Genomic DNA, 23725 nt, shown 5'->3' on the forward strand with positions numbered 1-23725 from the left:
CATTATAATACATTGCATAATTAAAGCTACATTGCATACAGATACATATTTAAACATACATATGTTTATAACACGTCTTACAGTAATATTGGTGTTAAGGTTATAATCAATATACATTCATATGTAACAGTTTAATAGGCTAATTGTGCCAATAAATTGTTCCAATAATTCTGTAGCACATACATGAATATCCACAACAAATCACTTAGCATACATTCATGTTATGATTACCATTTACAATTCAGATTATAGGATATATGCATTAATGCATGCATGCAAAAAAATCTGAAAGCACACACGACAAAAATGCATGACATTCACAAAAAGAAAAAGAGCTATTGCAAATTGTCTTTTATAGAATTATGTTATAGATCTTATTGTGAACAATTCATCCATGTATATGTTTCTCTCTTTATTTTTGACATTGTAATGTTTAATCAAAATGTCATACCTGAATATTTAGGGGAAAATTACCTTCTTTTTTGATGTATTGATATATGCCAGACTTCTCCAATCATTTAATCCACGTAAACCCCTCTCCTGCAAACTCATGCTCATCTAGCTCCACTTCCGAGTGCAACACCCACATCTCAACATACAATCAACAACTGATAAAACCAAGTCCCCTTTTTCAATAACCCATTGTAATGCTTTACAACTACAATACATAAGAAAAGATCTGCCGCTATATCTGTTTCTTTGTGACTTTAATTAATGTGTCAATTAATGTGTCCTGATTTAACAGAATGTGCAGGAATGAGGTGCAGCCACCCTAAAAATCTCTGAAGGACTTCATTCAGAATTTTCCTTTTCATTGCACTTCAATCTCAATGCATCATTTGCCATTTGCACAATATGTTTAAATGCCCTCAGAATCAGTACATCCATGTCATCTTGTGTATCAATTTCCTCATGGTAGCACTTCACAGGGAAGACGTGACTCACCGAGATACCTGTATTTGCAGAGCACTCTTCCAACTGGAAAACAACAAACATACAGTCAGTTGTGATGTGCACATGTAACCCTATGCATTACAGTCAAACAATGTAATTAGGAAAAATTTAAATTTTTTAACCAAATTTCAGTTTCAAGCTTAACAGAAACAAAGGGGTCATGTTTAGTTCTGTTGTACAGAAAAATAATGGACAGAAAGCTTTTGACATGATATCAATGCAGTTACCTTCTCTTTTATCTTCTTGCTAGTGTAGACTTTCCTTATGTTTTTTTTTACCAGTGGACATGCTTCATCCGACCTGGTCAGGATCATTACCTGAGGAATTTCTGTTGAATGTGACCATGAATACAAATGTTTGTTGATTGTGTGATGTAGTTAAAGCTGATTGTGCATAGATAAGATCCCTGAAGTTGCAAAGACTAAAGTCACAAACCCAAAGAGATATTCTTTATCAAAGTTAAGACTCTGCCACACCCCCCTAAAACGGCTCATTCTAACACGCCCCCACATATCTAGGTCACTATGTGGGAATATTTGCATAATGCGCCCAAATGTGCATGCAAAGAAAGAAGGCGTGGTTTCAGTAACCGCAGTTAGTGTTGAAGCAGCCATGTCAGGGAGACACTGTGTGTTTCTAGGCGAAAGCAAAAGCACTTTATTTGGCCATCCGAAAGTAGATGCATTTATGAATCTTTAAGATCACTTACAACAGAACAGCAATGCATTTTATGGACGACCGTTTCGTGAACCTAGGAGAGGAGGTAATTCTGACTTTGCTATGACAATCTGGCGCTTCTGAATCAGCTACTGTTTTGTTATTAGTTTAAGTATTTGCTATTTACTGTTCAAATGCGGAGTTTTGCGCATCGTGTGTGTGTGTGCACGCGCGCACGTGTGTGTGTGAGAGAGAGAGAGAGAGAGACAGCGTCACATCACAGTAGAGTCAGCTGTCTTAACCGCAGCTTGTGTACTCCATCATTACTGTGTCTGTTCCCCTTTCGGGCTTGAACTGATGGTAAAACTAATGACATTATTTACTAATGGGTGTAAGGGGCGTTATATTTCCGACGAGTGCTTGAGGTGTTCGGCCAATCACAATGCACTGGGTCAGCTGGCCAATCAGAGCAGACGGCGCTTGTCGGAAGGAGGGACTTTGTAGAAAACGAAGCGTTTGAGAGAGGTGGGGCATATAGGACCTACAATAATGTACAGTATTTGAAAAATAATGTGTTTTTTGAACATTAAAGCATGTCAACATATTCTGTTACACCAAATACACAAAATAATGATCTTTAAAAAAGCATCATATGACCCCTTTAATGTCATGATGTATGACTTGATGTATGAGTATTACACTAACATGTCAGTGGCTTGATTAGAGTGCCACTGAAACATGACTTTGTTCAATGAACTTTCTACTCTTTGTAACGATGCATATCTTGACAGGAATTTAAGTTATTACTAATCTTGGGACAAATTCAATAAGTCACATTAATGAGATTTTTATTAGGGGAATTGACTACTTGCACTGAGCACTGAGCACTGAGCTTTGTGATGTACTTCCATTTTCAAAGTTTGCTAGTTTGCGCTTGCGTATATTTTCAATGTGCTGTAGCTACCTACTGTAATTACAAACCCAATTCCAAAAAAGTTGGGACACTCACAATTAGTACAAATTGTGAGTAAAAAAGGAATGGAATAATTTACAAATCTCATAAACTTATATTTTATTCACAATAGAATATAGATAACATATCAAATGTTGAAAGTGAGACATTTTGAAATGTCATGCCAAATATTGGCTCATTTTGGATTTCATGAGAGCTACACATTCCAAAAAAGTTGGGACAGGTAGCAATAAGAGGCCGGAAAAGTTAAATGTACATATAAGGAACAGCTGGAAGACCAATTTGCAACTTATTAGGTCAATTGGCAACATGATTGAGTATAAAAAGAGCCTCTCAGAGTGGCAGTGTCTCTCAGAAGTCAAGATGGGCAGAGGATCACCAATTCCCCCAATGCTGCAGCTAAAAATAGTGGAGCAATATCAGAAAGGAGTTTCTCAGAGAAAAATAGCAAAGAGTTTGAAGTTATCATCATCTACAGTGCATAATATCATCCAAAGATTCAGAGAATCTGGAACAATCTCTGTGCGTAAGGGTCAAGGCGGGACAAGTGAAGATACATTTTCTTTTGTTTTAATCAACTGACAGCCCTAAAACGTAGCAACAATCTGCATTCTCCTGTGTAATTGTATGTAGATGCTATTACTGGAAACTCCTGAGCCGTATTAAGTAGAACACGTAAGTATTTGTGCAAGTAGTCCATTTACTATGACAAAGATAATGAAGACCATCTCCAACATTTTCCTTTATACTCACCTAGTTCATCTGCCTTACTCTTAATATATTTCACTTTCTTATAGATATCATCAGCTGCCACTGAGATTTTGTCAGCTGCAATTACAAAGACTAGGCAGTATGTCTGATCCTGAAGGCCTGGATTTCTTCTGTAGCCATTATCTTGAGAAGTAATGGGAGATTCTGGATTGAACTTGAAAAAAAAAATGCATTACAGAGATTATAAGGGATCTGGTTATATCCAACTGATTCATATAAATCAAGAACAACAACTATGGAGAATATTTGGAATAACATTTCAAGATTTTAAAAAGTCAGTCCACAAGTTCATGTGTGTTAATGTAAAGCAATAGATCTCACTTTGTATCTTTCCATTATGCAGCCCTCCATGGCTTTCACAATATCCTCTGGATGTATGCCATGTAAATTGTCAGACTCTAAGCCCATGGTGTCAGTTAAGACAAAAGGCATAGGAGATTGTCCATTTCTTATGTAATAGGTTTTGTACTGCAAGATATAAAGCATGAATGTGACAAGTAAATTGATGTGAATTAATGTGAACATACATGAACCAGAGACCAAAATGAAAGTGCCTCAGAATGACGAGACAGAGAGAAAAAAATAACTTTCCAGCTAGGGTCCCACCAGTGAATCTTAGCCATTTCTACCACTGATTACAAGTGGGGATTGGCACAGAAAGCTGCGATTGTTTAGAACATTTTGGAGGAAATTTTGTCAGTCATTGTCTAAAGCAGTGCATGCTACATCTGAGAGCATGTTTTTTTTTTTTTTCAGAAACAATTTTATAAGAGTGAAAAAAATAAAAAATTGAGTAATGGGACATCCATAATCTCTTTCACATATGCTTATTAAAAACATAATATGTGCATACACATTTCCTTACAAATTGGACTAAATAGGCAGTGTAAAGGACCATTGAAATACTGTATGCTCTTAATGTAAGAAGCAAGTATGAATTGGGTTATGAAACATAGAAGATGTTTGTGTAATTTATTTTGCAATTTGATAGATTTTCTGTATCTTGAATATCTTTGATGTACCTTGTGTGTGTGTGTGTGTGTGTGTGTGTGTGTGTGTATGAATTGTAACCAGAAATTGCGAACACTTGTGTTGAAATTGTCCTACTCGGACACCATAGTGATCAGGTGGGCTTGTAAGCTTAATACGATGACGGGCGGTAGGGATGGGCGATACCACTTATTTTGTTTTCGATACGATACCGATATTTTTCAAGGCAGTATCGTCGATATCGATACCGATACGATACTTCTGAACTAAACTTTTAAATGATGAAATGTATTAAATTATTAAATTACTAAGAGTAAAATGGGTAATGATAACCACTTTGTTTAAAACACATTTTAACATTCAATACGCCTTAATTGTAATTTATTAGGTTATATTTTTGTTTGCACATGGTTCAAATGTAGCAATTTGATAGATTTTCTGTATCTTGAATATCTTTGATGTACCTTGTGTGTGTGTGTGTGTGTGTGTGTGTGTGTATGAATTGTAACCAGAAATTGCGAACACTTGTGTTGAAATTGTCCTACTCGGACACCATAGTGATCAGGTGGGCTTGTAAGCTTAATACGATGACGGGCGGGCATGAATGTTAGACGCTGACTGTTTGAGCCTACATTGTTTTAATGTGGATTTTATACTTGCATAATTTTAAAGTGAACTTGATGCACGTTTGATGATGACGAAAGGATTATCATATTTGATTTGCATTCCTTGGTGAGTGTAGCGAGGAATGTTGATTGTAATTAAAGAAATTCATGTATGAATTAATGTTTGCTGTGCAATGTAATGTGTTGTTTGTGATGCTTATTTATGCAATTCGACATGTATATGAGTCTATGTTTGAATTAAGAATTTTGTCATTTGTATATGTTAATACAGCTTTCACAGTGTTGTGAGTCATTGTACGGTGTACGGAATAAAGAGTGAATGAATACATTGCATTGTCATGGTGAATCTAAGGAAACCTCACGCATCAGTTGAGGCTCTCGGATCCAAGAGTTTACTACAGGCAGTTATTTCTAAAGGTTTATAATGTGTAAACAATGAGCAAGCCATATATAAAATTTTATAAATCGCTTCTTATTTTTAATTTAGAAATCTAATCCTCATAAGTATGTTCATATACTTACACATTTTGTGAAGGTTTTGCTTGTGTCAGTTGTTTTGTTAAGAAGGGCTTCATTTGTGATTCTTCTTTGGAAAACACTATTGACTGAGTTGATGAAGCTGGACTTTCCTGCTCCAATTTCTCCAACTACTAGGATCCTTGCATACTTAATATTTTGATCGCACAGCCCAAAGTCTTTCAGTGTTTTCTCCAAATGATCTTTCTCTCTGTTCAAAAACAAAGTAGTATACATATAGTTAACTACAAGGCTTGTGTGTCCTTCAGAATTAAATTGAGAATGCCTTAGTCATTTCAGTTAAATTCCTGAATTTGAATTGAGATAGCAAAAAGGACGTAGAATTGTAATTCAACTTTCAATTTATGGACGGAGAATTAATATGAAAGGAAATGAAACAGAAATTTATAGATTATAAACAATGTTTGAAATGCTGCCAAGAGCAACGTCTCGGTTACGTATGGTAACCCTCGTTCCCTGATGGAGGGAATGAAGACATGTTGGAACAACAGTATGGGGGGTCATCCTCGAGAGCCCCAATCACCTCTGAGAGTATCAGAATAGGCCAATGAAAATTGGCATTCTAAATGTGCATGTAAGGCCATGCCCGTACATACGGGTATATAAGGCCGTCCCGCATGCAAGCTGTACTTTAGTTTTATTCTGAGGAGCTGAGGTAGCTTCTCGGCCAAATCAGCGGTCAGTACAGAGTTGTGGCCAGCAGGACACACGTCTCTGTTCCCTCCATCAGGGAACGAGGGTTAGCATACGTAACCTAGACATTCCCTTTCTGTCGTTCACTCCGACGTGTGTCAGAATGACAGTATGTAAACTAAACGCTACAACTACTGCACTGTGTCATGAGATAATGCGGGGCAAGTGTGGGCAGGCTTGAGTATGCCAACAGCAAATGCAACAACCCTCACTCAGAACCTTCCAACGTACAGGGTAGATAACCTCAGGTCTCCATCACGGAGCGATACTCACCACAAGAGGTCACTGCAGCTGTGGGGCCTCACTCCCAGTGGACATGGCACACTATTGGACTGATATGTCCGAAAAATGGCATACACAATCCAGTGGGCCATTCTTTTTTGGACATTCCCCTTCTGCTGAACCTCCAAAATACACAAAGAGCTGTTCAGATTGTCTGGAACTCTGAGTTCGGTTCAGATAAATATGCAAATGGTGTACTGGACACAACAGAGACCAGGCTGGGTTTCCCTCCTCTGGAGGAAATGCTTGCAGGTTCACTACTTGGTCCCTGAAGGGAGTAGTGGGAACTTTGGGCACATATCCATGCCAGGGTCTCAAGACAGCGTTAGAGTAGTCCGGCCCGAATTCTAGACACAAATCACTAACTGAGAGAGCCTGTAGGTCCCCCACCCTCTTGAGAGATGTGAGCTCAATCAGGAGAGCTGTCTTCAGAGAGAGGGTGCTAACCTCTACTGATTGCAAAGGCTCAAACAGATCTTTCTTCAGAAAGATCACAGAACCACAGAAAGATCCCAAGAGGGGATGGGGCACGGACTCGGAGTATTCGAACTCCGGGCACCTCTCAGGAACCTAACTATCAGGTCATGCTTTCCCAAAGACCTGCCATCCACGAGGTCATGATTTGCTATATAGCAGCCATGTAAACCTTCAGAGTTTAAACAAAACAAACAAACCACAGGTGCTTTTTAAGGCCTTGTTGTAAAAAGGAAAGCACTGACCCAAGGCCACACCTCTGAGGGTCCTTGCCTCGGGTGGAACACCATGAAGTGAAAATGTGCCAATTCAGGGCACAGAGCTGCCTGGTAGAAGGAGCTCTAGCCTGAGAGATGGTATCTACCACTGCTGGAGATAGGCCTCTGAATTTCTCCTCGTCCTGTCTAGAGACCAGACATGGAGGTTCCAGAGCTCTGGGTGTGGCTGCCAGATTGTGCAGGAGATACTTCTTCAGGGGAACTCGCCAGCACAGCCAGGTCCTGTCCAGGAGCCCAAAACCACATCCCCGTTGTACACGGCGCCCCAGCCTGTCTTGGAGGTATCTGTTGTGACAACAATACGCCTGGACACTTGGCCTAAGGGAACTCCTGCCTGTAGAAACACAAGGTCTGACCAAGGACTGAAGAGGTGACGACAGATCGGCGTGATCTCAGGACTCGAGTCTGAAGCCAATGTTGTAGTGGTCTCATATGCATCAAACCTAATGGCATAACCGTGGCTGTGGATGCCATATGCCCCAGGAGCAATGTTCCCTCTAATTTTTTTTTTCTTGCTGAGTAAAACTTTTCTCTATTGGGTGGACATTTCGGCCACTTGAGCAAAAACATTCTTTATACCAGACCTGTACAGTGCACACACAAAAAGTGTGTAACTTTTAACTTTACTGTGCTATTTATATTTGATTTGACCCTTGATGTAACTAAATACTGCAAATTTTAGGTTACCTGAGAATTTTTTTTTACTGTGCTGTGTTACCAAAAAATTATATGAAGAATAATTTTCAACAGTTCAATTCTTTGTAATAATATTATATTATATTATATAATGTATTATAGTATAATACAATATAATATGAAAAAATGAAGCTGATATTGCTCATGAATTCCCTTTTTGAGGTCAGTTATTTATTAGGTTTATAATAATAATATAAAAACAAACTGAAGCATTTAAACTGATAGAATCGAATAGAATAGAAAACAAACTGAAGCATTTAAACTAAGATCTGTAAGCTAAATATATTTTTAAAAGAACGTGAATTCTTATATAGTAATCTAAGTAGAGTTTCGAATAGTAGAGTTTGCACACTACTATACCTGTGTGTGACTGTAAATGTCTCAGAGTTTTTGTTATCGTTCTGTGCCCATCGCCCGCTATTTTCACCACTTAATCAAGCCACTCTTCTTTAAACACAATGACGTTTTATTTAGCATGTCACTGCGTTTTAGTTGGCTCTCGTGTTGAGCTATTTCGTCTGCAACCATTAAAGTATTCGATTTCTACAGCGACTAATTTGGCACACATAGTTCTCTTTCTATGATACCTGTAAACCACATTCACTGGTTCTAACTGGTTCTATAGTGACACCAAATCTATAGCGGTTTGCCTAAGCATTGCAATTATTTTACATTTACTAGAATTCAATCAAATGGCTTTCCCAACTAATGTTTTTGCTTGTGTCCTGTGCGCGGCATATTATTTCTTCTGCGCGGTCTAAGAAGTGTGCGGCCGTGCACAGCTAAGAGGGAACATTGCCCAGGAGCCTCTGAAAGTATTTCAGTGGAACCGCTGTCTTGTGATTGAACAAACTCAAGCAATTCAGCATTGACTTGGCACGGTCTTGAGAGTGATGTGCTGTCATGGTGACCGAGTCCAACTCCACACCCCGAGAAAAGAGAAGTTCTGCACAGGGGAGAACTTGCTCTTCTCACAGTTGACCTGAAGTCCCAGTTGAGCCAGATGTGAAAGGACCTGGTCCCTGTGTTCGCAAACCAACTCCCGGGACTGAGCTAGAATCAGCCAGTCGTCGAGGTAGTTGAGGATGTGAATGCCCTGTTCCCTTAGCGGGTCCAAGGCGGCCTCTGCTATCTTCGCAAGGAGACAGGGGCAGCCCAGAAAGGAAGGACCTTGTACTGATATGCTCGACCTTCGAAGGCAAACCTGGTGTCTGACACATGTGAGCATTTGTTTGACCATGAGCATCCTGAACGGGAGCCTGTGAAGGGCCCGATTCAGCACTCATTGATCTAGGATCGGTCTGAAACCACCGCATTTCAAGGGTTGTAGAAACCCTTCTTCATTCTGATGGTGTGAAACTCCTTCACTAGAAGGTTGGCAATGTCCTGCCACAGGACCACCGCATTCTCTCCTCACACTGAGGTGAAGAGGACACCACTGTACCTGGGCGGGATTGTCCTGACCAGCCAACATGACAGGTTGGGAAGTGATAAACCCTGCACTAGCAGTACTGACGGGACAATGTCCAGCGTACCCTTGGCCGTGAGCCCGCAGCAAGGCGGAGCAAGGTCTGTTCCATGGTGTTCCGACACACGTCGGAGTGAAAGACAGAAAGGGAATGGAGTTTTTTCTTTGATATTTCATTGTTTTTAATAAATTCGTTTTATGAGGTGAACAAACATTTCGTTTTCTAGAATGCCATTGACTGTAATTAATTTAACTGATTTCAGTACAATACTTATCCTGCCACTCCAATTAAAATTCCCATTTAACATTTCTGTCAAGGCCAATTCAGTTTCAATTAATTTGTGAATTAAACAGGAGCCAATTCTTAAAATCTCTCCAATCCAGCAAATTACACAATACTTGGTATACAAACATTTATATATTTTTGTTAGTAGATTTTTTTTCAACTTACCCCCAGGGAGTGTCCCTCCATGGTTTGACATATTCTGTAAAAAGAATATGATATCAATATGCAAAGAGCAATTTAAGAAGTCTGTCAATTTTACCAAATGAGATTAGAGGAGAGATTAGATATTTGTTTTTCTAGTTTTCTTTCTCTCTTATTTATTTATTTGTTTGTTTGTTTGTGTTTGTGTGTGTGTGTGTGTGTGTGTGTGTGTGTGCGTGCGTGCGTGCGTGCGTAGCATGTGAAAGTATAAACAAGACTTTTAGGTTGACTTTGAAATTAAAACTCAATTCAATAAAATATGACAAGATGTTTAACATTCAATCCTTAAAACAACTAGTATCTTATTTTCATATTAAGATTTTTTTTTTAGTAAGACTAGTAAGTAGTAAGACTTTTAATTGAATTCTACCTTGGACATTCTGACTACTTATAACATAAGATGAGTTTAAGAAAATCAGTTGAGACTAGTAAGATAAGAACTGTTAATAGTAATAGTTACAAAAGATAATAGTGTCTAAAATATAAATACTAGTGCATAAGTAATAACTATTAGTATTTATTAAATATATGCTAGTATCAAGTGAAAAGTAAACACACTTAAGAAATAAGTACTAGTATCTAATGAATGCTTACTAGTAATATTTAAAAATATATAGTCACAATTGGAATGCATACTAGTCAACTGAAATAGTTGATATCTGGATGGCAAATCCCCATAGAAGTCAATGGCAAAACTTTGAAATGTGTTACTAACAATAAAATAATTAATAGAATAATCCCTTTTGAAATACGTACTAATACAAAAATATAACTATTATCTAATGAATAAATACTAGTATATTTAAAAAAATAGTAGTACCTAAAGGATAAGCACTAGTATCTGAAGAATAAACACTAGTACCTAAAGAATAAGCACTAGTATCTGAAGAATAATCACTAATTGCCAACGAATAAGTACTACCCAATGGAATAGATACTAGTACCTAAAGAAATGAGTACTAGTAACATGAAAATAGATACTAGTATGTTTTATAGATTAAATCACGTGTCATGTGTCTTGGAGGGCTACTTTTCCTGCAGCGTGTAGCTCCAACCAGCTCCAAAACACCTGCCTGGAAGTTTCTAGTAATCATAAAGATTTTGATTAACTGATTCAGGTATGTTTAATTAGGGTTAGAGCTCAATTTGAATTTGAAACCCTGGATTAAATGTTAAAATGGCTTGCCACACTAAGAAGCAGTCTACATAAAACCGGAATGAAGTGAAAGTCGATCATTTTCGATGAAAATGCTGTCGTTGTGTCCGCTCTAGTAGTTAAATAATAGTGAACACCTTCTACAAACATTTAATGTCACATGTGATTCATACGTAACTATGTCTAAAAGACAATTGGAAAGATTATTTAGGAGCGGAAAAATTATTTGCATTAAATGAGTGTTTGGAATAATTTCGATGCTTGAATATTATCACAAGTCTATAGGTCTTGTAACACAACAGGCCTGTGGGTGTGCGTGCATGCAGAACCTGATTTTACCAAGTACGACATATTCCTGGATCAACATCTTTGTTGACCCTGGAACAACATTGTGATTAACCAGTCAGACTTTAAGAACCAGTTTATAGTTTTTGTGAAGTTTAGGCTTACAATCCGTGTTTGGTGCTTGTACATCAGTGTCATTCATCTATCATTTCCTCTGATTTTAGGGAATACTAATGGTTAAGGTTATGTTTAGGTGTAGGGACATGGTCAAGACTAAATGTTTGTAATAAAATGTTGTTCCAGTGTCAACAAAATATGTTGACCTAGGAACACATCTAACTCAGCAAAATCAGGAAGTGCGGGTGTGCATACGCCCTAATAACGTTAGAAAACAAAAAAAGTGTCTAATTGGAAGTAAATGTACATGGTCCTGCTGCTCGACCTTGATAAAAACAAAAATAAGATAAGCAATAAGTGGAGAGATCACAGATTATAGAATACGGTGCAAACAATCATTTGTTAAGAATTCAGCAGATCTGTAGTCAACAAGGCAGGAAATAAAATTTGTGGAACTTTACATAACTGAAAATCTAAGAATAGAGATAAAAAAATGAGAAGTGATAATATTTATAAACAAGAAAATCTTGTAACACCAAAATGCCTTTTAGCTTTGTTTGTTATTTTATATAGTTTGTATGTTATTTTAATATTTATCGGCTCACCGGATTCTGTTTCTTCTGTTGATTGTGATCCTCCCATCTTCCTGTTTTTCCTTTGTATTCTCTGCAAATACTAAGTCTGTATGATAACGCAAGTTATGGAAATTCAATAGAGAGGCAAGAACTATTTCTCGTTCCGGCCTGTAAACTTTCACTTTCACTTTTAAACCAACCAATGTGTTAGCGCATAATGTGTTAATCCAACTGTGTATGATTTTTTTGTTTTGTTTGTAAAATTAGAAAATAACCTGGAACAAATACACATAAACATTAAAAAATATTAGTAACTTGTCTTAATAATTGATAACTTGTGAAATGGCTAGAGAAACAAATGCTTCTTTAAGACACCCTTAAGACTCCAAATCTGTATTAAAATATTGTACAAGCAACCTGTATAGTATCAATAAATGTGACGTGACTGGAGTGCTGAATTGCAGATACGTGCAAACCATGGAGTCCATCGGAGCAGATTCACAAGTCATGTTCATTGGTGTCAAAAGCACTACAGCCAGGAAAGTGCTATCAAGTACAGGCAGCCCAGAGCTATTGGGGGGGGGGCTACAACATTCCTCCCTGAGGGTCCCTGCCATTTTAACCAAATATATGCTAAAATATCTAGGTTATTATACTGTAAGGAAATGTTAGCATTATTTTGTGCAAAAAAACAAACAAACAAACCTGACGAGCAAATGAGTTTGGGGTAGGGCTATCTTTTTGTCCAACCAATGGAAGATGGGGGATTGTCTGTCAGGAAAACAGGAAACAGTATTTATTTTATCAATTCCATTTAGCAGTGGTGCAAAAATTGCACACTGCAGCCACTTTTTCTGGTATATGGATCTGCAAAGTCTAAGGAGAGGACAACATCTAAAGGTGAACTTTTTTTAGTTGTATTTTTGTTAGATAAATTTGATTTTAGGGAATACTAATGGTTAAGGTTATGTTTAGGTGTAGGGACATGGTCAAGACTAAATGTTTGTAATAAAATGTTGTTCCAGTGTCAACAAAATATGTTGACCTAGGAACACATCTAACTCAGCAAAATCAGGAAGTGCGGGTGTGCATACGCCCTAATAACGTTAGAAAACAAAAAAAGTGTCTAATTGGAAGTAAATGTACATGGTCCTGCTGCTCGACCTTGATAAAAACAAAAATAAGATAAGCAATAAGTGGAGAGATCACAGATTATAGAATACGGTGCAAACAATCATTTGTTAAGAATTCAGCAGATCTGTAGTCAACAAGGCAGGAAATAAAATTTGTGGAACTTTACATAACTGAAAATCTAAGAATAGAGATAAAAAAATGAGAAGTGATAATATTTATAAACAAGAAAATCTTGTAACACCAAAATGCCTTTTAGCTTTGTTTGTTATTTTATATAGTTTGTATGTTATTTTAATATTTATCGGCTCACCGGATTCTGTTTCTTCTGTTGATTGTGATCCTCCCATCTTCCTGTTTTTCCTTTGTATTCTCTGCAAATACTAAGTCTGTATGATAACGCAAGTTATGGAAATTCAATAGAGAGGCAAGAACTATTTCTCGTTCCGGCCTGTAAACTTTCACTTTCACTTTTAAACCAACCAATGTGTTAGCGCATAATGTGTTAATCCAACTGTGTATGATTTTTTTGTTTTGTTTGTAAAATTAGAAAATAACCTGGAACAAATACACATAAACATTAAAAAATATTAGTAACTTGTCTTAATAATTGATAACTTGTGAAATGGCTAGAGAAACAAATGCTTCTTTAAGACACCCTTAAGACTCCAAATCTGTATTAAAATATTGTACAAGCAACCTGTATAGTATCAATAAATGTGACGTGACTGGAGTGCTGAATTGCAGATACGTGCAAACCATGGAGTCCATCGGAGCAGATTCACAAGTCATGTTCATTGGTGTCAAAAGCACTACAGCCAGGAAAGTGCTATCAAGTACAGGCAGCCCAGAGCTATTGGGGGGGGGGCTACAACATTCCTCCCTGAGGGTCCCTGCCATTTTAACCAAATATATGCTAAAATATCTAGGTTATTATACTGTAAGGAAATGTTAGCATTATTTTGTGCAAAAAAACAAACAAACAAACCTGACGAGCAAATGAGTTTGGGGTAGGGCTATCTTTTTGTCCAACCAATGGAAGATGGGGGATTGTCTGTCAGGAAAACAGGAAACAGTATTTATTTTATCAATTCCATTTAGCAGTGGTGCAAAAATTGCACACTGCAGCCACTTTTTCTGGTATATGGATCTGCAAAGTCTAAGGAGAGGACAACATCTAAAGGTGAACTTTTTTTAGTTGTATTTTTGTTAGATAAATTTGTATGTTATTTGTGTAAGACAATTGTAAATTATATTTACCACATTAATTATGCATTGCTTATGCATATTATGAACTACTGCAAATAGAAGCATAAAAGGTTTAATAACATTCCTTAATACGAAATAAAAAATGCTTGACCAAACTCTCAGATGCCACTGTGCTTATAATCATAACAATTTATTTATATTAATTCCACATATTCTCAATGCTTTTTACATGGAAGAGGTCTTTGATGATTTTTTCACCAGGGTCAGACAAACACATTAGCCATCTGAAGGTTTACACAAAATAACAACTGATTATTACACAGCTTTACATTGTAAAATATTTTATACTCCAACATCTATTCCATTGACTTTGCAGGGTCATAATCATGGACAACATTGTCATGATTGTCGGATGTTGTATCCCAGATGGCTGGTTTTTAAGTATCACTTATAAAGCTAAATTAATAACATGGTGCATGGATAAAAAATATTGCTCTGTATTCTTATACATCTTGTGATGACATAGTTGTATATTATCTAATTTTAGCCACTTGTATAGAATATGCATCTTCTCCTGTTAGCAAGTCTTTTTTAGTTTGCATGACAAAACAGGAATAATTGCACTGTTCAAGAGATCAACACACACTCAGCCCTTACAAAAAAGTACTGTGGTGGTACTATGGTATCAAATGGTAATGAAACAGTACTTGGTACTGTACCATGCGACTTTATGATCTCCATAATCCTGTACTATAGAATTTACATGGTCATCCAACATACTTCAAAAATACAATGGCACCATGTCCAAAATCATGGTACACTTTTTGTAAGAGAAGAAAAACATACTGTCTCTTTCCCAAAACTATAAACACACACTTCACGTCTCACTCTCAAACAGACCTTCCATCCTAACACACAAACAAACACAAACAAACACACACATAAACACTTATTAGAGCACATTAGGAATGAGCAGGTGTCTGTAGCATTCCATATTGATGCATTCCATACTCTAGACTATCAATGATAACTATAACCTGTATGTCATATATACACTATTCTTTCCAGCATCGTATTCTGTATTCTGTCTATAACTATGTATTACACTTTGGGCAGGGTGGGATTTGTCAATGCAAGAACTACACTACACAATCAAACATTCACACACACTGACAACAACAGCAGCAACAACAATAATAACATACATAAAGATTACAATATACCTCTTTAAGTCCAAAGCATTTCTTCATTATACTTCAAGGGCACAAAGACAAATTAGTCCAAAAAAAAGTCTGAATATTTTCAGGGTCATAAATGGGGCTGTGCTCTTCATATTTATTTAGTCCAAACCAAGTGTTTTTCAGTAACTTGTCCAGCTGAAGACCACAAGGTGAAATTTAAAGTTCCCCTTTACATGTGGACAAGCTCATAGCAGAGATGTGGAAAAGAACAATATAGCTTCCTAACATCATAAAAGAGAATATGATGTACCTTCACTGTTAGCACTGTCATCAAAAGAAATATTAATCGATATTCAACTCTCAACCCACATGTAGTACACACATACATATTAGCATTTCTCTGCTTAAATATATTTAGAAAGCCTGTCACATAATCTCTCTTAAAATTGTGCTTATCTCTGGAAGCAGCATGACAGCAAGTCACATTTGCAGGCCAGAATATGTACTTGCAGTACCTACTCTGGCCACTAAAGGCTGGTGGAGAATGAAAGGGGCTTGATGTTAGTCGAAATTTAGATCTTAGGCTTTTTCTCAGAGATGCTCAATTGTAGTTTGACTTTTAAACATGTTGGAATGGAAGAGCTTAATTTGCCCTACTGAGTTTCCAATCCTGCTGAGTTGGCATCCCGGTGGTCTTCACTGAGAAACTTCAGCAAGCTCATATTTTAATCTAGCATGGCCTCCAACTGGTCCGCAAGATCATCAAACATGCTGCCAATATCATCAAGAATGTTGACTGTACTCTTGTTGTCCACAATGGAGCTGAGGAGGAAAAGAAAGATAAATTAGAATAGACAGAATGGAAGAGGTTTCAACAAATAACATCATTTGCAGAAGAAAGATGATTTACAGAAAATACTTTGTTTTAGTGTCAGAAACATCTACTCATATACCTGTCATCCTTCTTAATCTTCTCCTCCACTACTTCCAGAGCAGCAGCCAGGGATGCACTGGTCTCCTCCAGTCTGAGTTGTACCATGTCCCCTGAAGCAGAGCCCTCAGTTTCAGCAACCTTCAATAACCCTTGGCTTTCCACCTCTGTCTGTCGTCTATATCCATCTTGTGGTTCACCCTCTACTTGTGTCTGTCTGGCTACACCTACCTTCCTCCTTCTCATTACCACTGGTCCTGCTCCCTCCCCTGTCTCTGAAATCAGGCCTTGTTCACCTAGAAATGTTGGATCCACCTGGATCAGACCTGTCCTTTCCATTCTAGCAATTCCAACTTCCTCTACTCTTTCTTGCTTTAAACTAACTTCATCTTCCTCTCTCTGTTTCTCTACTTCTCTCAGCTTCTTTTGTACATCCACTCCAGGCAGTTCCACTTCCAGAGGGCTTGGGATGTCGACTGAGAGACCAGCCATGGAAGACCTCGGGGGCTTCACTGGAGCCGAGCCTGAACCTGGTGTAGAAGGTGTTTGTGGAGTTTGGGGAGTCTGAGGCGTCTGTGGGCTCTGAGCTGGAGACGTTGCTGCACGTGGGGAAAGCATGCTCCCATCCATTGGTTTTGGGGTGGCTGGACTCAGAATCTGTGGTGGATGCTCCAGTCGCTCAGTTGGAACGGGGCTAAAGGAGGCACTGGATGGGCTGAGAACAAATGTCTGAGGAGAGCCAGGAGTTTCGATGGTATGGATTGGCTTGATTTTCACTGGTTTTGGCAGTGTAGGAGGCGGACTTGGCTTGGGAGATACTGGAGGAGGGACTTTCTTAACCTCCACTATAAAGAAACAAAGAAACCATAATATACAACTTGTCCAAATCATTTCAGAAAAGTTATTTTACCACATTCAGAATCAGAATCAGAATGAGCTTTATTGCCAGGTATGTTTACACATACGAGGAATTTGTTTTTCGTGACAGAAGCTTCCACAGTGTAACAGAATGACAGTGACAGAACAAAAAAACACAGATAATAAAAAATAGAACAAGTAAATAAGGAATAAAAATATATAAATTGACAGTTGTATGTGCAGGTATATTACAATAGACAGTTTTTGTATGTACAGGTACTGAATATTATGTGCAAATTTGAGGTGTAGACTGAGTATTTGTGTTAGATAAATAAGTGTATGAGTGAATAAATAGTGTGTTCCACAGTTATTGTTAAGTGTTCATGAGATGGATGGCCTGAGGGAAGAAACTGTTCCTGTGTCTGGCTGTTCTGGTGCTCAGTGCTCTGTAGCGTCGACCAGATGGCAACAGTTCAAAGAGGGAATGTGCTGGATGTGAGGGGTGCATGAATGTCTATGTTGGCTTGCTAGGCTGGTTTATGCTTGCTTGCTAGTTTGCTACAGATAGATCAGTTTGCAGGACAGAGTGAGATAATACAAGAAAATTAATGTATTGTAAATGTAAATGTAAATAATTAATTACATTGTTACCTGGGCTATGTTGACCTTCTGGTCCAGGTAAGGGAACCCTCCTTGTAGGAGTTGGGGGATCAGTTTTTCGAAGGACCATTGCTGGTTTAGGTGAAACCGGGGGTTTCATTTGCCTGGGAAGAGACCCAAAGACATCATGTTGCAGTTCTTCCTCCCTACCACCATCTCCAACACAAGCTTCTGATACAGGCCTTCTCCGAAAGTTCTCTGGCACATCTCCATCAGTGCCATTAATCTGTGGTGGAGCCAATGCTTTGGGCCTTCGCTTTATAGTACTTGTTTCGGTCAGATGAAAATGTTCACCATCTGAGTGATGTGGTGGTCGCGGTCTTCTCAAAGTTGCTGTGGCATCCATCCGTGACCACTCCTCTTGTGGCAGAGAGGAAACTCCCCCTTCCAGATGAGTGATCACGGAACGTGGACGTGGTTCAGGGGCCTGTTTAACTGGTTGGGTTTCACAAGGTGCTGGTCTAAAATGTGTGGGGTCCTGCATGGCTTGGCTCATCTCTGCCTCTTGTACATCTTCATCAGGCTGCTTATGAGAGTAAAAAAATTCACTGATTGTGCGGCGGCGACTATCTGCGTCGGAATTCAGAACTTCACGGTTCTGCCGCAGGAGGTTATGGCTTGCCTGGGAACAAGTAAAACATCAAAACACAGCTGGGCATCAGTACTCACTCTTCAAAAATGTAAATGCATTGCATAGTTCACAGTTACTTTGTCTAACCAGTTACATGGTGTATGCATCAGAAAAAATACAGAAGCGTATGTATTTCTAAACAGAACATTTTAATTTGTAAATTGCTTTTAAGTGCATTGTAAGATCAATTTGATGTGCCTAAACAAGCATTGGACCATTGGGCATTAGTCATGGTAGCTTAAAACAATGCCTAAAACTGTTTAATTACCTGCAGATAACCACTTCCTTTACCACTGCTTCTGAGATTGGACATTTCAAGCATGGCTGCAATGTCTCTAACACTGCCCCCAGATGAAGTTTTTTCTGAGGCAATGCCACAGTCGCTACGTCTGCGCTCCCTATATGTCACATTGAGTAACAAATTGTTAGCCCTATTTTCGCTAAACTTTGCATCATCAGCCACAGTTTCATCAGCCAGGTTACCAGTGGAAATGGAAGAGCATGAACGTTTTGGAGGAGTTGGAGGACGAGTCCGTCTGCGCGGCCGAGCTGTAGCAAATGACTGACTGCGATTGACGCTGTTGATGTCAAGGGTTTCAGCTCTTGAAGAGCTGCTGGGAGTAACGCTATGTCCACCTAGTGTGGCGTATTTCACAGAGAAGTCTGGCATGGGTAAGTCACGCCCAGCATCAGTAGCAATAGACTGTCCATGTCTTGGCTGGGGCTGAGTTAGACCATTGCCCTCTTTGGTTTCTCCTTCAGATGGTAAGCAAAGTAACGGGACAGTACGAGCATGAGCATGTGAACGGGGAGAGTCGCAAGGCCCTCTGGCCCTGCTCTGTGATTTTAGTGGGGAGGAAGGAATGTGTGAAGAAGAATTTGAAGCAGAAGATGAAATTCTGCCTTTGGTAGGGGTTTGTGGAGGTGTTGGGGTGGGACTCTCAATTGAACTGGGTTTCTTCAGAGGAGGGGGGGCATTAGCTCTTTGTATGCCCCGCCCTTGTGTGCTGTGCCGGGGAGAGCTACGCCCCTCCGCTCTTTTACGTATACGAACAGAGGGGACAGAGTTCTCATCTGGTTCTGTGCTGGTTTCTAATGATTGTTTTGAATCTGTGCTTTCTTCTAAATGGCTCTCCTTGGTGGGAATGTATGCTTCTGGAGATTCACTCAGTTGTTTGACGGCTAACATCAACTTCTTTTGGTGTCCTTGGTGGAAAAGAAAAGGCAGAGTTGGACAGTTATTATTTTTGTTTGTTAGGTTTAACCTGTAAGCATTTCCCTGCTGAAAGGACCAGCATTAATTATTGGAACAGCATCAATGGCACTTGGTACCCTGACACTGACAAGTTTCAGGCCAGATTGTGGTTTAAAGGGGTCATATGATCCGATTAAATTTTTTCCTTTGTCTTTGGAGTGTTAAAAGCTGTTTGTGCATACAGAAGATCCGTAAAGTCGCAAAGATTAAAGTCTCAAACCCAAAGAGATATTCTTTATAAAAGTGAACGCTTTCCTAAAATGCCTCGTTCAAACACGCCCCCACGTATCTACGTCACTGTGTGGAAAGATTTGCATAACACCGCCCAAATGTATACGCAAAGAAAGAAGGCATAATTTTTATTCTTGCTGTAATATTGAGACGCTGTGTGTTTTGTTACGAAAGCCAACCTACTTTGGTTGGCCTTTCAAAAGAGTTCACAACTAGAAATCAGTGGTTACATTTTATTTACAACACTGTTCCAGAACAGAACAACCCAAATATTCGAGTGTGTGCAGCGCATTTTACGGAGGAAAGTTTCCAGAACCCGGTAAGGGGCGTAACATTTCAGTCACACGCTTGAGGTATTCAGCCAATCACAAAGCACTAGATAGCTGGCCAATCAGCTGGCCAAAACCACGCTTTTCAGAACGATGAGCTTTGTAAAAAAATCTACGTGTTTCAGAAAGGCGGGGCATAGAGGAGCAACAATAATGTACAGTATGTGGAAAATAATGTGTTTTTTATCCTTAAACCGCGTAAACACATTGCATTACACCAAATAAACAAAATAATGTTCTTTTTAGCAACGTCATATGACCCCTTTAAGTCAAGTGCTGACAGAAGAGGTATCCACCATCTTCAGAAAGTTATCGTACCACCACAGAGAAACAGAGAACAAAAGAAGAAACTTAAAATAGTTTTTTTTTTACATTATGGCTAAAACTTGCATATGGTATATATACAGTGGTGTGAAAAAGTCTTGGCCCCCTTCCTGATTTCTTGTTTTTTGTATGTTTGTCACACTTTAATGTTTCAGATCATCAAACAAATTTAAATATTAGTAAAAGATAACAAGTGAACACAACATGCAGTTTTTAAATGAAGGGTTTTATTATTAAGGGAAAACAAAATTCAAAACTACATGGCCCTGTGTGAAAAAGTGCCCCCTAAACCTAATAACTGGTTGGGCCACCCTTAGCAGCAACAACTGCAATCAAGCGTTTGCGATAACTTGCAATGAGTCTGTTACAGCGTTGTGGAGGAATTTTGGTCTACTCATCCATGCAGAATTGTTGTAATTCAGCCACATTGGAGGGTTTTCGAGCATGAACCGCCATTTTAAGGTCATGCCACAGCATCTCAATAGGATTCAGGTCAGGACTTTGACTAGGCCACTCGAAAGTCTTCATTTAGTTTTTCTTCAGCCATTCAGAGGTGGACTTGCTGGTGTGTTTTGGATCAGTAGGCGCGTTTCCATTACCCTTCAAATTGCGCAAATTGAAACTGCGAATTGAAAATACGCCTAATGGAAACGCGTCAGTTTCGCAAAAACTCCCATATATCGCAAAAAAGCTTTTACGCTCGCATGAGGTGCTTTTTCAGGCAATGCGAAAAAGGAATAATTCGCAAAACTGCAATGGAAACGGCTTTTTCGCATTTACAGGTCACATGGCGTATGTAAAAAGTCATATGATCATTCTTCAATGTACTATAACCGCCAAGAAACACTTCATAAGTGGCCGCGCTCCAGTATAAGGGGCTTTCCCTACCATTAATGCTTAGACAATTTACACTGCACACGTCTGCGGTGCAGTGTGGCTCTGATACGGTCACTGAATCTGACTGCTGCCACTCAGTGCTTGTGTTTATATTTTTTATACAGGCTATGGTTTATTCCAGCTGCGCCACACATGTTTCTGAAGCGGCTCTCTTTGCTGCTTCTGTAAAGATACACACAAAAGCCTCCTTTATTCAATTTCTATGCTTCAGAGTATTCAAATGTCCTCCTTTTCTTCATGACATTTAGTAGCAAAAGCAAAAAGCAGTGGTGAGGCTGCTTGATCAAGGAAGTCTTGCTGGTTAAGTTAGATAAGAAAACTGTTTGGACACACAAGCACCAACATCGCTCACTAGGGACCACCATCCAAAACACAATATACTAATGAACAACTATGCCTGTCTTTTCAGCAGGAGTATTATGAAAAATATGTTTATTATAAATATAAACATAAGTATGTGTAGTATACATGCCTAGTTTAGTGATGCCGATCTCCTTTAGGTCCTCCAGGGTAATATCACTAATGAAGTCCATATTGTCGTAGCCGTTCTGAACCAGAGTCTGGTAGTATTGACTGAGACCAATTGCAGACAGCCATTCAGCCAGATTTGACTACAAGTTTACACAAAAACTTAGTAACTGATATGAACAGCAAGTTCAGTTGTATCTGTACAGAACATGTGTGTATATACATACAGTGGGATCCAAAATCTAAAACGTAGCGAAAACAGGCTAACAGAACTTCTCTAATTATATAGAAATTCAGCAAACCACTTTATATATATATATTAAAAAAAATTAACACGAATTTCTGAATTTCTTAATGTTTGTTTTGGCTTTCTTTTGGTTCAATAACTCCACGAGTTTGTTTAAGACCTGATAATCTTGTTCTACAATATCAAGTCATACATCTACTTATTTGAATAGAGACCTAAGAATAGTACAGGATCTTAAATATTTCTTATTCATTTTACTTTATTATTATTATTATAAAAACTATAAAGCTTTCTGCATATTTTTTTTAATGTCCTTTATATTAATGTCCTTTATATTTTGAATTCCAGACTTCTGGGACACCACTTTAATTATCTTACAGATTTCTCTTGAGGTATCCAATCTGGGATGTTTATTTTGCTGATCTCTGAAAGCATTTTCTTCCTGTGCCCTGGCTTTGTCACCCCAATAGCAGTGAGGTCCTGTGGGGCATACACACATACACACACACACAGACAGCTTAAGAAATCTCAAAACGGATATACAAATAACTGTTAGAACTAATGTAAATATACATAATACTTGAATAATTATATATATATATATATATATATATATATATATATATCAACTGAAGAAATATATACAAAAATTTATTATGTATTTGACTATTCTGACTGTCACTATAATGTACAGTGGACCCAAAATAATTTGGACACTAAAGTCCTTCTACAAAACATTTGATTGTTCTAATCATATTTTGTGTCGAAGGTGTCGAAATACTTTTTGGGGCCACTATGCATAAATATATACAGTATGAAACATTTATTCTATCTTTTAACAGAAAAAATTATTAATCACTTTCAATTAAATTTCATCGATTCATTCATTCATAAAGCTTTGTGTGTTTGCATTACCTCTGGTGTCATTCTACTTATGGTCTGCAGGTCATAACCAGCAGTGAGAAAGTTTGTTGTGTAGAACTGCAGCTGTGCACTAGTGAGCCATTCAACAACAGCCTCCGAGTTCTACAACACACACACACACACACACACACACACACACATGGCAGTGAAAGACAAAAACACATCAATAATTCAGACATTCCTTTGACAGATTCATGATTCCAAGTCCTGATATGTGAAATCAAAATGTGTCAGGCAGTACACACTATAACCACTGTGTGGCAGCAAATAACATACTTGATTCAGAATCATACTTCACTAACCAAAATTTATCAAGGTAATAATGTGGTTTTTGGATACATTCTTTAAAATACCTTGAAATAAACCCTAACACTAAACCATAACATTCAGTGCTATGATATATCAAAGTACCATGGTATTATAATCTGAT

At 38.3% G+C, this 23725-nt stretch overlaps 2 protein-coding genes across 2 annotated transcripts in view; both read right to left on the minus strand.

Annotated features, from left to right (window-relative positions):
- Positions 1–412: 412 nt before the first annotated feature.
- Positions 413–12132, minus strand: LOC107590756 (interferon-induced protein 44-like). The gene is made up of 7 exons (XM_016279662.1): positions 12050–12132; positions 9851–9884; positions 5494–5698; positions 3677–3823; positions 3338–3509; positions 1182–1282; positions 413–978 (listed from the first exon to the last, which is right to left on the minus strand). The coding sequence occupies exons 1-7, from the start codon at positions 12084–12086 to the stop codon at positions 793–795; spliced, it is 882 nt and encodes a 293-aa protein (XP_016135148.1). The 5' UTR covers positions 12087–12132; the 3' UTR covers positions 413–792.
- Positions 12133–14531: 2399 nt separating this feature from the next.
- LOC107590702 (caskin-2-like) overlaps positions 14532–23725 on the minus strand; it is a 73729-nt gene continuing 64535 nt past the window's right edge. The window contains 7 exon segments of the mRNA XM_016279606.1: positions 14532–16362; positions 16494–17316; positions 17981–18611; positions 18889–19826; positions 22129–22267; positions 22750–22851; positions 23287–23397. Of these exon segments, the coding sequence (XP_016135092.1) occupies positions 16266–16362; positions 16494–17316; positions 17981–18611; positions 18889–19826; positions 22129–22267; positions 22750–22851; positions 23287–23397 (2841 nt within the window). The 3' untranslated portion in view covers positions 14532–16265.

The sequence above is a fragment of the Sinocyclocheilus grahami genome, unplaced genomic scaffold (assembly GCF_001515645.1).
Source record: "Sinocyclocheilus grahami isolate Dianchi unplaced genomic scaffold, SAMN03320097.WGS_v1.1 scaffold132.1, whole genome shotgun sequence".
In the NCBI taxonomy this organism is placed as follows: domain Eukaryota; kingdom Metazoa; phylum Chordata; class Actinopteri; order Cypriniformes; family Cyprinidae; genus Sinocyclocheilus; species Sinocyclocheilus grahami.

What these genes read in the sequence shown, in the direction of transcription:
- LOC107590756 (XM_016279662.1), bottom strand. Translation starts at nt 12,086, where the DNA reads ATGGGAGGATCACAATCAACAGAAGAAACAGAATCCG. An exon ending in TGGAGGGACACTCCCTGGGG is followed by an intron (nt 5,699 to 9,850) that starts GTAAGTTGAAAA and finishes GTTTTTGAACAG; the next exon opens with AGAGAAAGATCATTTGGAGA. An exon ending in GCAAAACCTTCACAAAATGT is followed by an intron (nt 3,824 to 5,493) that starts GTAAGTATATGA and finishes TATATCTTGCAG; the next exon opens with TACAAAACCTATTACATAAG.